Here is a 14,698-nt window from a genome sequence, read left to right as displayed (position 1 = left end):
CGGGTAAAATGTCTGTCGTTTGGTGAAATTAGGTGATATCCTCTCGTCTATCTGGTACTATTTTGAAGGCCTACGTGGTGGTGCCCGGCAGACTCACATTTTCTTTGACTTTAGGTAACCCCTACACACTTACATAGTCAGATATTGGTACCTCGGCCATCTAACCAAATGCCTCTTGGCTGCCTATCTATTATATCCCTTTCCAAACACGTTAATTTAATGTAGTGTGTCAGAAAGAAAAATCCAACTGACAAAATATCCCCCTTCACATTAATTTCAACCCACCTCATCCATACCAAAATCGGTAAAAACATACGTCATCACATACCAAAAATTCAGAAACTGACAAAATACCACGTTGTAAAGGTCATGTCAGAGCCTCTTACAGTTCCATTCCTGTCTACCCCGGCACACCTTCCCCACCCCACGTGCCTTATTCAATTTTATTACATAATATATGTTTGTGTTTAATCATTGGAACTATGAGATGCTCTTTACAACGTGGTATTTTGTCAGTTGCTTATTTTTTGGTATGTGATGATGTACTATAATATGTTTTACCGATTTGTGTATGGATGACATTGTTTGAAATTAACGGGACATGGGATATGTTAAGGGCAGTTGACCTTTCGGACCTGATATTTTGTCTTATTTTATGTATTGACACACTACAATGTTTTTACACATTTTGGTTCATGAGTGAGATGGGGTGATAATAACGTGTTGGGATTGGTGACTTTAAGAAGGTCTGGTTTGACCTTTCCATAATTGAAAATGATTTAACAATTATAGAAAGAGAATTATTAAGACAATTCCGTATAGAAATTCTAGAGGTTGAACAAGATAGATTGTATGATATTAAACACAAAAATATATTGTGTAAAACCGTAATAAAATTGAATAAGGAACGTGGGGTGGGAATCACCTTTAGATTGCCTTCTTTTGCAGCACGTTTATTGAATAGATGATTTGGAAACACGAACGCAGTGCCGTTTAGAACTTACGATCACAGTACCGTCTGTTTGCATGCATCAGTTATTTAGTGTCGTGTTATAAGAAATTGGTATATCAGTATTCGTTTAGGCCTATTGTCAACAGACGGAACATTGTCGTAGTTGGATTTTTTTTTTAAATAATTATGAACTGTTGGAAATTCGTCTGTGTTTTTCTTTCGGCTTTTCTCCAAATAACTATAGGGGGTAAGGTGTATGCTACTATTTTATTTAATACTGACAATAATGGTCGTGCTGTTGCAAAACTAATATGTTTTTAAAAATACCTTCAATTGTGGATTACTATGTACTTGTTGATTTACCCAGAAAAAATTTCACTCTTCCCTCTTTACCGAATGCATAATTATGTTATATATGCACTGCTTTTATAATACCATGATAAAACACAAAACAAATTGATTTCTTCACCATTGCAAATGCCCCAAATCACGAATTAGGCCTAGCAGCTGGTTTGGTTTAGTAGGCTTAATATGTGGCTTATAAAATGCAACTAAACTAAATTTTTACTTTCAGAATCTTGCAACAATGATCTTGGAATTGAGAATGGTAGAATTCCTAATAGTCAAATGACTGCATCAAGTTTCTATAACACCGGCAGTCAAAAAAATCATCCGTATAAGGGAAGACTTCACGGCAGTGGTTATTGGGCACCTGCAACAAAAGATAGCACTGACTATATCCAAGTTTATCTTGGTAGCTTATCACAAGTATCTCAAGTGGCTACTCAAGGATCAGGAGGACTTAGTGAAAGAGTAACGGAATACAACGTAAAATACAGCACTGATGGCAATAACTTTATTGAAATAACGGCTGTAGGTGGCGGAGTAAGTATTTAACAATAAAATGTGTTATTATTAAATACAGTAGTTGGCAAAAAAGGCCAAGAGGAAACCATAAGCCAATGACACAATCGTTTTAATTGAACAATTATATTAGGAAAAACTGAACAATTGACAACAAATTGAAAAGCAGTAATTTGATTCATGTCACATTATATAACTTTGATTATCTCGAGCAGATAGCCTATTCTTAATTAGATGAGATTAAACAATATTGAATTAATCATAATATTATTTAACACTGCTTTGCAGTTTGATTGTTGAAGTAATGAATTTAAAATTCTTGTAACAATATTAAATATAATATAGTAGTTAAAACAAGAGTTGCCATCCCGATTTCCTGTATTTTGGCTCAACACGAAACATCAAAACTAAAGTATGTACAATACTGGGTGCATTTTTTTGGCCGTCATAAAATAATTCAGAAGGAATTTGAACCAAGGACCTTTGCATCGATAAGCAAGTATGTCAACCACAATGCCACCGTTCCACTACGCGCCTTGTTTGTAGTTAGGTTTTTTTTTAATTTACACTCCTTTATCACTGGGTTCTAAATAGGATGAAGGTATTGTTTTTCCGGGATCAGGCCTACAATTAGTTGTTTATTTATTGTATAAGCGACATTGAATTTGCCTTACTTATTCAAAATGTTATTTTAATTCATCCTTGTTTTTTTTTAATTTGTTGGATTATACTCCACTGTTCATTTACCTACATACATTATTTTGAATAACAATCATAACACAACATTAGCATAGTATGTACGTTTACAAAAACGGCAAATGTGATCAAGAAATTTTAACCAAATTGTCTTTTACAGTTCACCCCGCGCGGAAAATATTTTCCCATTTCCAATAGTTGTGAATAATCATAAATTAATTTAAAGATTTATATTGTCCCCCAAAAAATGAAGAATGAAGATTAATCAGATTTTGAATAGGCCATTTTGCAGTTTAAATAAAGTTATTAACTTCCGTAAAAAATAAAAAAAAATTATTATTTCACTTATATTATAACAAGACAAAAGAAACAGTTTAACAAAAAAACGATTGTATGACAGTTAGTATATATTGCTTTAAATTACATTTTGTTCAAGGAATTTTTCAAGTGAATAACCATTATGTGGCATTCTCTCTCTCGAAGTGCCATATCATGAGACTTTGGCGATCATGTTGACATGTGCCACAATTCTCTGTCTATTGCCATATTCAGCAACTCCACTTCTTTGGTATTCTCGCCTCTATTCCGAATCCATTCAGCTATGCTGGCCAACCAAGTGACTCTTTTCCTCCCCCTGCTCCTTCTTCCTTCTATTTTCCCCGTTAATGCCAAGTTCTCCAGACCTCCCTTCCTCAACACATGTCCCATGAATCTCATCTGTCTAATCCTAATATCCTTCAGTAGTTTCCTGCATACTCCAGCTCTTATCAATACATCTTCATTACTAACTCTATCTGTCCATGGAATTCTCATCATTCTCCTTAGAAACCACATCTCACAGCTTTCCAATCTTTTTCTGAGGTCAGTTGTGATTGACCAAGCTTCACTTCCATACATCAGCACAGGATAGATGTAGCAGTTTAATACACGCAACCTGGTTTCCATACTCATCGCACAGTTCTTCAAGATATTCTCCATTTCTCCAAATGCGGATTTCGCAAGGACTATCCTTCTCTTTATCTCCGTTACACACCTGGCATCATCTGTTATTTTGCTCCCAAGATAGTTAAAAGAGGATACCTGCTGAATTAACTGGTCTCCTGCTTGAAGGTTACACGTTGGACTCTCCTTTTTTGACACTACTAAACACTCTGTCTTACTACAATTTATAGACAGACCCATCTTTTCGCTCTCTACTACAACCACATCCAGCAACCTTTGGAGATCTTCAGCTGACTCTGCCAGTAGAACTGTGTGATCTGCATATCTGATGTTTGTAATATTTCTACCACAAATTCTCAAACCCTTCTCATTATCTAGCTCCCTCAAGATCAACTCGCTATAGTAGTTAAACAAGTCTGGTGACATTACACAGCCCTGTCTCACTCCTCTTCCAATACTTGTGTAGTCACTGCACTCCCCATCTACTCTCATGCATGCAGTCTGTTTCCAGTACAAATTTTGCAACAATCTAAGATCCTTTCCATGTAGGTCAAGCTTGCTAAGTTCTTGAAATAGCTGCTCATGCTTTACTTTGTCAAATGCCTTGGTGTAGTCTATGAAACACATGTATACATCTTTCTGCATCTCCACTGCCCTTTCAGTTATCATTCTTATCACAAAGATGGCATTCCTGGTGCCTGAATCCTTTACAAAACCAAACTGCTCACTCCCAATCTCTGGTTTTAATCTGCTTCTTGCTCTCATAAGTAGTATCCTCAGAATGATCTTGGTGACATGACTCATGAGGCTGATTGTACGATGTTTTTCACATTCTACAGCACCTGGTTTCTTCGGAAGGGCAATAAAAATGGACTTACTCAAGTCCTCAGGGAAGCTTCCATCCTCGTATATCTTATTGATCACTTCAGTTAACTTTTCCACTTCATACTCTTCTAATGCCTCAATCATCTCGATGACTACACCATCCGGTCCTGCCGCCTTATTCTTCCTCAACCTCTTGATTGCTGTTCATACTTCTGCTTTCAAGATCTGTGGTCCTTCTTCTGAGTCAGGAAAGCTTGGCATTGCTTGTCTAACATCAAAAAACAGCTCCCCGATATACTCTGTCCATCTTTTCAAAATATCAGTCTTTTCAACAAGCATTGTTCCAGAGTTTGAGCAGCCAGACTTCCTTCCAGTGATCTCATTAGGTCTCTGATAAATCTTGTGGTTGTTGTTCTCTAGTCCACTCTCAATCTCCTCACACTGTGTGTTAAGCCACTTTTCTTTTGCCTCCCTGCACTTTTGCTTAATTTCTCTATCTAGATCTTTATATTCTTTACTTGATCTACTACTAATCTTCTGTCTATCCCTCATCATTGATAGTATCTCTTCCGACAACCATTTGTTCTTCCTTCTTCTCTCTTTCTTAGGTAAGGATTCTTTGGCTGTCTCAACAAGGATGTCTCTCATTGCATCCCACGTAATCTCTTCACCTTCATCTACAAGGATGTCAAACTTATTCCTCACTTGAATGGAATATTCCAAACGGATCTCCGGACTGTTTAGCTGCTCAAAGTCTAATTTCTGTACATTTTTGGCTTTCTTCACCTTTTTTAACTTTGATTGAAGTGTGCAAACCACTGGAATGTGGTCACTTCCACAATCTGCCCCTGGATATGTTTTTGCATGAGTCACTGCCCTTTTCCACCTACTGTTTACTGCAATGTAGTCAATCTGATTCCTCGTCACATCACCAGGGCTCTTCCATGTGTATATTCGTCTGGGATGCTCTTTAAACCATGTAATTGTTATGGTCATATCCTTAGCTTTACACCAGTTCACCCATCTGTCGCCACGCGCATTTCTTTCACCCATCCCATGCTCTCCAACTGTGTTTCCATCTTGTTCATGGCCAACCTTTGCATTCAGATCACCCATGATGAAATTTATCTCATCTGATTTGCATTGGGATTTGGCCTGGTCTAAGGTCGCATAAAAGTTATCTATCTCTTCATCTGTGCTGTCAGCTGTAGGTGCATAAACCACTATGATAGAGATATTGAAGGGTTGTCCCTGCAGTTTGACCAGCATAACTCTTTCACTCACAGACCAATAGCCCAGCATACATTTAGCCATATCACCATCCAAAAGCAACCCTACACCTTTTTCATGTTTGTCTCCTCCAGCGTAAATCATCTTGTAATTATCAATCATAAATTCACCATTATTTGTCCAATGAGTTTCATTTATCCCTAATATATTGATATTGAGTCTTATCATTTCCTGCTTAACATTTTCAAGTTTGCCATCTTGATACAAGGTCCTCACATTCCACGTTCCTAGTCTGATTGTACTTCTCTTGCGGACAGTAGCTTGATGACGGTCAAGCTCCACCTGTCGCACATGAGTCACCCTACCGGGCGAGGATCCTCCTTCATACGATGGATGTACCCCCTTTACGCCGTTAGCTTTCATTCTTGAATTGTGACACTTCATAATTGTTCTTGGAAAAATGATAGTGAAGTGGTTTCCCGTTGCCTTCTTCACCGCAGTCTATCAGCCATAAATGGGATCACCATCTTGCCTGACAATGTGTGCTGAGGTCTGCCGTTGTCCTAGAAATGGATCTTCCGCCGAGACACCCATACTGCATCACTGCTGCCTAATGCAGGGCATGGCTAGGCCTATTTAGAGGCGGCCTAAACTCGCCTCTACTGCAGAACGTATTTGGGGATATGCCGGTTTTATGACCCTGTTGGTGCCACCCAACAGCGCCCGACCCCCTGCTGTTACTGCAGTCCTCCTTTAGTCGCCTCTTACGACACGCAGAGCTTTCGTGGGGGGTATTCTTTTATCAGACCCCTCCCCCAGGCCTATTTTTTATGTAGCATTAAAATGGCATATTCCGCAAGAAAAATTTAAAAATTACCTTTTAGGGGGATAATATATCCATATATTTAAAAAAATGATTTTATAAATTTTAGAGGTTTCCAGGAAATACTGACGGAGATGGTGTTGTGACCAATTCTTTTTCTTCTCCTGTATATGCTCAATATATTCGTATTTATCCATATGATTGGAGTAGTTGGCCTGCTTTGAGAATGGAACTTTACGGCTGTGCAGGTAAATAGTTACAATTTTAATTTTAGTTCCATTGTCAAATCTGGAAAGTTTTTAAATAAATTGTTGTTACAGTTTCTAACAAATATCCGTACCTGATGTTTATTTTGTTCCTACAACAATGATCTTAATATATTTCATTGCCATAGATTTAATTTTGATTTTCACAAATTCTTCCTTTAAATCTAAAAATTTAACAACACAAACATTACCCGCACATATTATACTCTTATATTATACTGTCCCTGTATGTCGTGCGATAACAACTCGCACATTTACTTTCGCCTTATATGTTTAATTTTGAAATATTGTTTCAATTCAGTTTTAAATTTAGATGTGTTGGAAATTTGTTTAATATAGTCAGGAAGGTTATTTCATTCTCTGATTGCATTAAAATAGAATGTATTGCATTCTATGCCTTGGACTTTAGGTACAACGAAGTTGAATTTACTACCACGAGTGAAGTGACCATGTAAGTTATTAACTCTACGAAAGTTTTCATTTAGGTATGAAGCACTTCTGCCCATAAATATCTTATGAACTTGGCTAATTTGCAAGAACTTTACTCGATATTCAATCCATAATCGTCTAATTGATCAGCACCTATATGTCTTCTGGGTTCAACTCCTTTTATGAGTCTAACCATTTTGTTTTGAGCAATTTGTAGTTTTCTTTGGATAGCTTTACTGGTTCCACAGAACCAAGAAGATGCAGCATAATCAAAAACACATTGGATGAGAGTAGAGCATAATAGTTTACGATTCTTACAACTTAGTATCTTACGTTGACGGTATATAAACTTAAGCCTATTATTTATTTTCTTAATGGTTTTACATGCATATTCAGAACACGTTAAATTTTGATCTATTTCAATACCCAGATACTTGACACAATTACTAGTGTAGATATTATTACCGTTTGTTGAGACATTAAAATTGTTAACATTTTTAGTTTTTCTCTTAGAACCAAATAGTATACATTCAGTTTTATCCATGTTAATTGTTAATTTATTGTCCACAAGCCAATCACACAAGGAGTCTAGTGTTGACCCTAGCTTCTTAGAAATAATATCTGGATTTCTGTGTGAATAAACAATTGCACTGTCATCAGCGTATAGAAGGAGTTTACAATCAGGATCAATACAAGTTACCATGTCATTAACAAAACATAAGAACAAAAGGGGTCCAAGGATACTTCCTTGAGGAACCCCGCATGTAATTAACAGTACACGATTGAGAGCAATGATCATTCATGTATTCATGTATACTAACTGCGACTCAATTCTAAACAAGAGAGATGAATTTAAGTTAAGAATGAAAGACTCTGATCCAGATATAATTTTGCTAACTGAAATATTGCCCAAACACTCTTTGTACCAAGTACAAAAAAATGAATTGGAAATTGAAGAGTATAATTTTTATTATTCTGAGAAAAAAAGAGGTATTGGAATCTACGTTAAAAGTCATTTATCAGTTTCCGTTGTTGACTTTGAGAGCGATTTTGAAGAATCACTGTGGGTTGAAGTTTACGTTGGCAGTCAAAGAATGGTAATAGGATGCATGTACAGAAGCCCCAACAGCACCATGGAAAATAATTTTAAAATTAGAGAGCTATTTGGCAGAGTGAATATGATCAAATGTGATTACTTAATTGTGGCCGGTGACTTTAATTTTGGTAACATTTGTTGGCCAGATGAGAAAATTTATCAAGGCGAAAAGATTGAAAGTCAACGTTTTCTTGATATTATTAAAGATCTATTCTGGTACCAGCACATTACAGTAACCACTCGATTTAGATCGGGCCAAGAACCAAGTCTACTAGATTTAATTTTTTCCAAAAATGTAGATGAGGTAGAAGATATAAATATTAAACCGCCTTTAGGAAAAAGTGACCACGCAATTGTTACCTTTAAAGTGGAAGTTGAGGGACAGGAAAGAAGGGAACATACGGAGGCTCGAAACTATTATAGAGGAGAGTATGATAATATGAGGCAAGCTTTGAAAATATCAGACGTTAAACATTTTTATGAAATAAATAGTGGAATTGAAATGAGTAAAGCGATTGAAAATAAAATTAATGAGTGTGTTTCAATATATGTCCCACTACGAAGAAAAAATGTAAATACAAAAAAAGAATGGATGAACAACGAACTGAAAAACGAAATTAAGAAAAAACATAACAAATGGAACAGGTTCCAAAAAAAAAAGAATAAACAATCATGGTCCGAGTTTACCATCCAAAGAAATAGAACCACATATTTAATTAAGAAAACAAAAGCAGAGTTTGAGCTAAAACTAGCTAGAGATGTCAAAACCAATCCAAAAAACTTTTGGAAGTATGTTAAAGGGAAAACAAAAAAGAAATCTGGAATTCCAACTCTAACTGATAATAATGGCAAAAGTGTAACAGAAGATACTGATAAAGCTAATCTACTAAACGATTCTTTTGCATCTGTTTTCACAATTGAAAATACTGAAGATATACCTATACTTAGTCCACGAGTAGATGATATTGTACTAAACATAGTACATTTTTCTAAGGAAGGTATCGAGGAATACCTCAATAAGTTAGATATTTGTAAGTCTCCTGGTCCAGACAAAATAAACTCTCGAGTCTTAAAGGAAACAAGTTTACAATTGGCTGATCTCTTTAAGCATTTATTCACTAAATTGATGAAGCAAGGAGCTATCCCCCTATCTTGGGGCCTCGCAGACGTTATACCTATATTCAAAAAAGGAAATAAGTCTACACCTTTGAATTATAGACCAGTGAGCCTGACTTCACTAGTATGTAAAACTATGGAAACATTCATTAGGAATAATATAATGGATTATATGGAAAGCAACAATTTGTTCACCAAAAGTCAACATGGTTTTCGGCCGGGTAGGTCATGTAATACAGCACTACTAGAAGCGCTAAATCAGTGGACCAAATGGTTAGATGAAGGCTCACGTTTCGATTGCGTTTTCTTGGATTTCAAGAAAGCTTTTGATAGCGTTCCACATAAAAGATTAATCAACAAGCTGAAAGCATATGGTATAGGAGGAAACTTAGTGCAGTGGATAGAGGCGTTTCTTACTAATAGATCACAGGTAGTTGTTGTAAATGGTGTTAGGTCAAACAGCAAAAGAGTAACAAGTGGAATACCTCAAGGAAGTGTTCTAGGACCACTGCTCTTCAACTTGTATATCAACGACCTTCCTGATCAAATAGATTCCGAGATAACCATTTTTGCTGATGACACCAAGATTTTTAGAAAAATAAATAATTTAGATGATGCCAAAAAGTTACAAGAGGACATTGACAAGCTGTTTAAATGGTCTATAAAATGGCAACTACCGTTTAACTTAGATAAATGTAGTGTCATGCATTTTGGTAGGAAGAACAATAAATTTCAATACAAGATGGGCCATGCAGAAAACAAGAAACTACTACAATGGGTCTCCAAAATGACAGATCTCGGGGTCGTAATTGACGATAAATTAACTTTCGAATCCCATGTGGCTCAAGTTGCTATGAAAGCAAATAAAAAGCTGGGCATCATATATAGGTCTTTTGATTATTTATCCTGTCACTCCTTATCTCTTCTGTACAAATCGATTGTAAGACCATCCATGGAATATTGCAGTACTGTTTGGCAACATGTTTTTTTGGAAAGAATCTGATAAGTTGGAAAAGGTTCAACAGCGTGCATCTAGAATGATAGCAGATTTACGTCAGTATGAATACAGTCAACGACTTTCCAAAATGCACCTTCCTACTCTAGAATACAGAAGATTGAGATCCGCAATGATTCAAGTATTCAAAATGTTCTACGGTTTCACTAAATGTAACAATGAGGATTTTTTTTAAGTTAACCACTGAATCTAGAACCAGAGGACACTTTTTGAAAATTAACAAACCTCGTACTCACTTAAGGATACGGCAGAAATTTTTTACAAACTCTATTATCGACACATGGAACAACTTGCCTCAGGATGTAATAGAAGCTGCAAATGTTAATCAATTTAAAAACCGACTAGAAAAATTTTGGAATCACCACCCACTAAAGTTTTCCCCGTATGATAGAACATGTAATAGAATATACCGGAGGGACACACAAGCATTGCTTTAGATGTCCAAGATCAAGGTAAATCAAGGTAAAACAGTTACTATTTGTTTTCTTATTGACAAGTAAGATTTGAACCATTCAATAGATCCAATACCCATTAATTTAAGCTTATTACATAAAATGTCATGATCCACAGTGTCAAAAGCCTTCTTTAAATCGACCAACACCATACCCGAGAAATTTCCCTTAGAAGTTTGGGTGTTAAGGGAATCAACTAATATCTATCAAACATGTGTCAGTAGAGAAGGCAGCTCGAAATCCAGATTGATATTTATACAATACGTTGTTTTCAGTAAGGTATTTTTCGATTTGAAGAAAAACAGCCTTCTCTAACATTTTAGACATTGTACTGAGTATACTTATAGGGCGATAGTTTCCAATATCGGTTCTACTACCTTTTTAGTCGCGTGGAAGCGACTCTATAGTTCACTATGTCGGTCGGTCGGTCGGTCTGTCGGTCTGTCGGTCTGTCGGTCCGGTATCACTATGCGTTTTATCGCTTTCTGACCTTATCTTGATATCAGTTTAATCTAGCTAAGTCAATTTTTCACAGTATATTCCTTATGGCCAGGAATCGATGTGGTTATGTTTTCACGGTGCGCAATAAAAAATTACGCGGTCTACGCACGATTTAACGAAATCACGTTTGTAATCATATCTTCACAAGCATGAATCACAATTAAATAAAATTTGGTACTCATAAATTTCAGGGCATAAATCATCATATGGCAATACAATTACGTGCGTAGCGCATGTAACGCATGTGTACGCGCGCTTAAAATTTTCAAAATTTATTTTCGACGAAATAAGAGTACGTTTCAGGCAATTTTAAGCGTTTACAAAATTGCCATGAGTGCGTAGATTTTTGCGCGCGCACTGCGCGTTAAATGTTGTTGCGCAAACTTTTTGCCCGATTTCTGTTTTCTTGACTTACTTTTCAACTCGAAATTACGTTATACGAGCACATAAAAAATGACAGGCTACGCACGTGTAAATTAAAAAAATATAACTGTTTTTAAACATTTCAACATTTTTAAACATGTTCAGTAATTTCGGTCAGTTGGTAGGTTGGTCGGTCGGTCGGTAAACACTAAGCACGCGACTGCAGCCATCTATATGGCCTTGTTTATAAAGAGGTATGACCTTGGCCTTTTTCATGTCTTCTGGGACTGTACTGGTACTAATTGATAAATTAATTATGTAGGTAATGGGAACTTTTAGAATTTCAGACCCATCTTTATGAAGCTGGGAGGTATCTTATCGACACCCGTGCTTTTTGTCGCATTAAGTTTGTTTAATTCACTATATATAAAGTCTTCGTCCACTGAGTTGAGCATAAAGTTAGTGCCACTAACGGTTCTATAGAAATCCTTAAGTTTGGACGACGTAATTGTTAGGGGATGGAAGTTTACTGACCAAATTGGCTGCAATAGTAGTAAAATATTCATTGAAGCAAGAAGCAATTTTGGCTGGGTCGAAACATTTAGTACCATTGGGCAGGTCAATAACCGCTTTAGTACTATCCTTAGATTTATTACTATAGCCTAGACCTTTAAACATTTTCCATAATTTGTTAGGGTTATTTTTATTTTCTTCAGTCTTGTTTAACAAATGATTTGATTTAGCTTTATTTATATCACGCTGTATTTTATTTCTTAGTTTGCAAAATTGTATTAATAAGTCGGTATTATTCTTGTTTTTATTATACATATTTAATAATTTATCTCTGATTTCAATGTCTTATAATATTTCTCTAGTTAACCATGGTTCCGTTCTTTGTTTCATCCTAATGTTTTTAAGGGGGAAATGGAATCAATAGCAGCCAAAAGTAATGCATTAAATTTATACAGAGCTTCATTTACATCTCCGATAGCGGTAACTACTGACCAATCGATATCTATTAGTATGTTTCTAAATTGATCAACGGTATAGTTTTTTAGTGATCTGATATATACATTTTTATGTCCATTGAACTTAAGTTTAATAGTTTTCCGTGTACAAAATGTCATTAAGTGATCGCTTAGACCTGTTGCGATTGTACCCGATTGGCTTATCTTATTCTCGTTATTACATAATATATGATTGAGGCATGAAGCAACTGTAGGGCATATCCTAGTTGGTTCAGTAACTTTATTACTTAAACCATGGAGAAATCTGATTTCTCCATGCTTAAACTAAACATATTTAGAATTTGATTATAGCTATTCAATAAAGATGACTTTGTTAAAGTACATACATTAAAATCGCCAACAACAATTAATTCACTGTCCATTCCAATATTTTCAAACAGAGTTAGAAAGTTCGTTTGCTTTGGTGGTCTGTATACATGTTCCAATTATAATAGGTTTGGTTTTAGGCAGGTTCAGTTCAATCCAAAGTACTTCAGCTTCGTCGGATTCAAATTCTGAACGCCGGTTAAACGCGATGTCATCTTTTATATACGTACATACGCCACCGCCTTTGCGGTCGCGATCTCTTCGTAGAACTGAATATCCTTCAATTTTAATTTTGTTGTCAGATACCGAATCATCAATCCATGTTTCGCTAATGGAGATAATACCAGCTTTACTTTTATATGCAATATCGCGCAGTTCCGGTAGTTTGGGGATCATTGATCTTGTATTTAAATGTAGAATGTGTATTCCCCTCTGTTTAAACCGCGTGAAGTCTTCAGGAACGACGTTATAATTAAATAATGGGGGTGGCGTTCCTAATCATAAGTCATCGGATTTTGCTTTAACCTCTTAGGCCTAAGCCTGGGTACCCTCATCTCCTTTCCACGCTGTCATCAATATGGATCCTTTACAGAGAATCCTAACAGACCTGAAACATTGGAATGCATATTTCCGAACCCAGGTCTGTTAGGATTCTCTGTAAAGGCTGGTTTCCTGTCGACGTAAGAACATCACTTTTGTTGCGACTACGTCGATTTGTCGTAAGAAATGCGGATTTTACAGGAAACCGATTACGATCGAAAATTTATAAAATCGACGCAACGTAAGAAAAATGGTAACGACAAACGATTTTACAGGAAACCGATGACCTAACAATTGTTGCGTTACGACGTTTTCTTCCGATTTTACAGGAAACCGGGATTTTTTATCTTACGCTTGAATGAACGCCCTTGCGTCACGTTTCTTACGTCTCTTACGAAAGTTGACTTGAAGTCAACTTTCGCAAGAGACGTAAGCGCAATCGTAACAAGCAACCAATGAGCGACAAGAGTTATGACGTAATGTGTATGTCCTTATAGTGAAATAAAGCCGGACAATAACATTTGTATGTATTTACTACTATAATTTTAGCCTAATCATGTTCTAATCAGGGAGTTTTAGGGTTGAGGGATGGGAAAGCGGATAGGTGCAAAGAGGAACAATTTTTAAATATATTTTTTATGCACTCAGTAACGAAATATTTTTTTCATGTTTTATAGGCCTATAAATAATATACCTCTAAATACAGTAAAACATTTGCGATTTAATACTTTGTTAAAACTGTCACTGTCATAATCGATTGAAATATAGTCACGATACACCACTACGACGTTTATATTTTTGGTAATTATTAATTAATACAAACGTTGAGAAGGAACTGTCAGTATAGTTTATTTGTATATAATAATGTGTTTATATATCTAACAGTAGAGCCTATCCACAATCTCAGTAATAAGTTTATTTGTATATATTTTTATATTACATCTAACAGTACGAACATTCACAGTAAGAAATGTTCGATTCAAATGAGGACCAAAAATAGGTAATTATGTATTTACAGTATTGTTCAAGTTTATTCTCAAAGGGCCCATATATTTACCTACCGTATGTGTTAAACCAAGGGCTCATAAATTTACCTACTTTTTTTAAACCAAACTCTGGCAGACTGTATGAGATTGGGATGTTCCATTCATCGCAAATCAATACATTTGTATAATCGTATATTAGATCAAAATAGTATTTTTTAAAGAAAATCGGCCTGTCTTCAACATTATGATGCTGTACTCTAGCTGTTCA

General features: G+C 35.9%; 2 protein-coding genes across 2 annotated transcripts; one reads left to right on the top strand and one right to left on the bottom strand.

The window, feature by feature from the left end:
* Nucleotides 1-4,483: 4,483 nt before the first annotated feature.
* On the bottom strand, nucleotides 4,484-5,932 carry LOC140039346 (craniofacial development protein 2-like). The gene has a single exon (XM_072084951.1). It carries the CDS (start codon nucleotides 5,930-5,932, stop codon nucleotides 4,484-4,486), a length of 1,449 nt encoding a protein of 482 aa, XP_071941052.1.
* A 1,886-nt stretch (nucleotides 5,933-7,818) lies between these two features.
* On the top strand, nucleotides 7,819-10,242 carry LOC140039345 (uncharacterized). Its single transcript, XM_072084950.1, has one exon. It carries the CDS (start codon nucleotides 7,819-7,821, stop codon nucleotides 10,240-10,242), a length of 2,424 nt encoding a protein of 807 aa, XP_071941051.1.
* Nucleotides 10,243-14,698: the final 4,456 nt, after the last annotated feature.

The sequence above is a fragment of the Antedon mediterranea genome, chromosome 2 (assembly GCF_964355755.1).
Source record: "Antedon mediterranea chromosome 2, ecAntMedi1.1, whole genome shotgun sequence".
NCBI lineage: Eukaryota > Metazoa > Echinodermata > Crinoidea > Comatulida > Antedonidae > Antedon > Antedon mediterranea.
The sequence above is the reverse complement of the archived record's forward strand: the minus strand, read 5'-3'. Positions and strand labels throughout refer to the sequence as shown.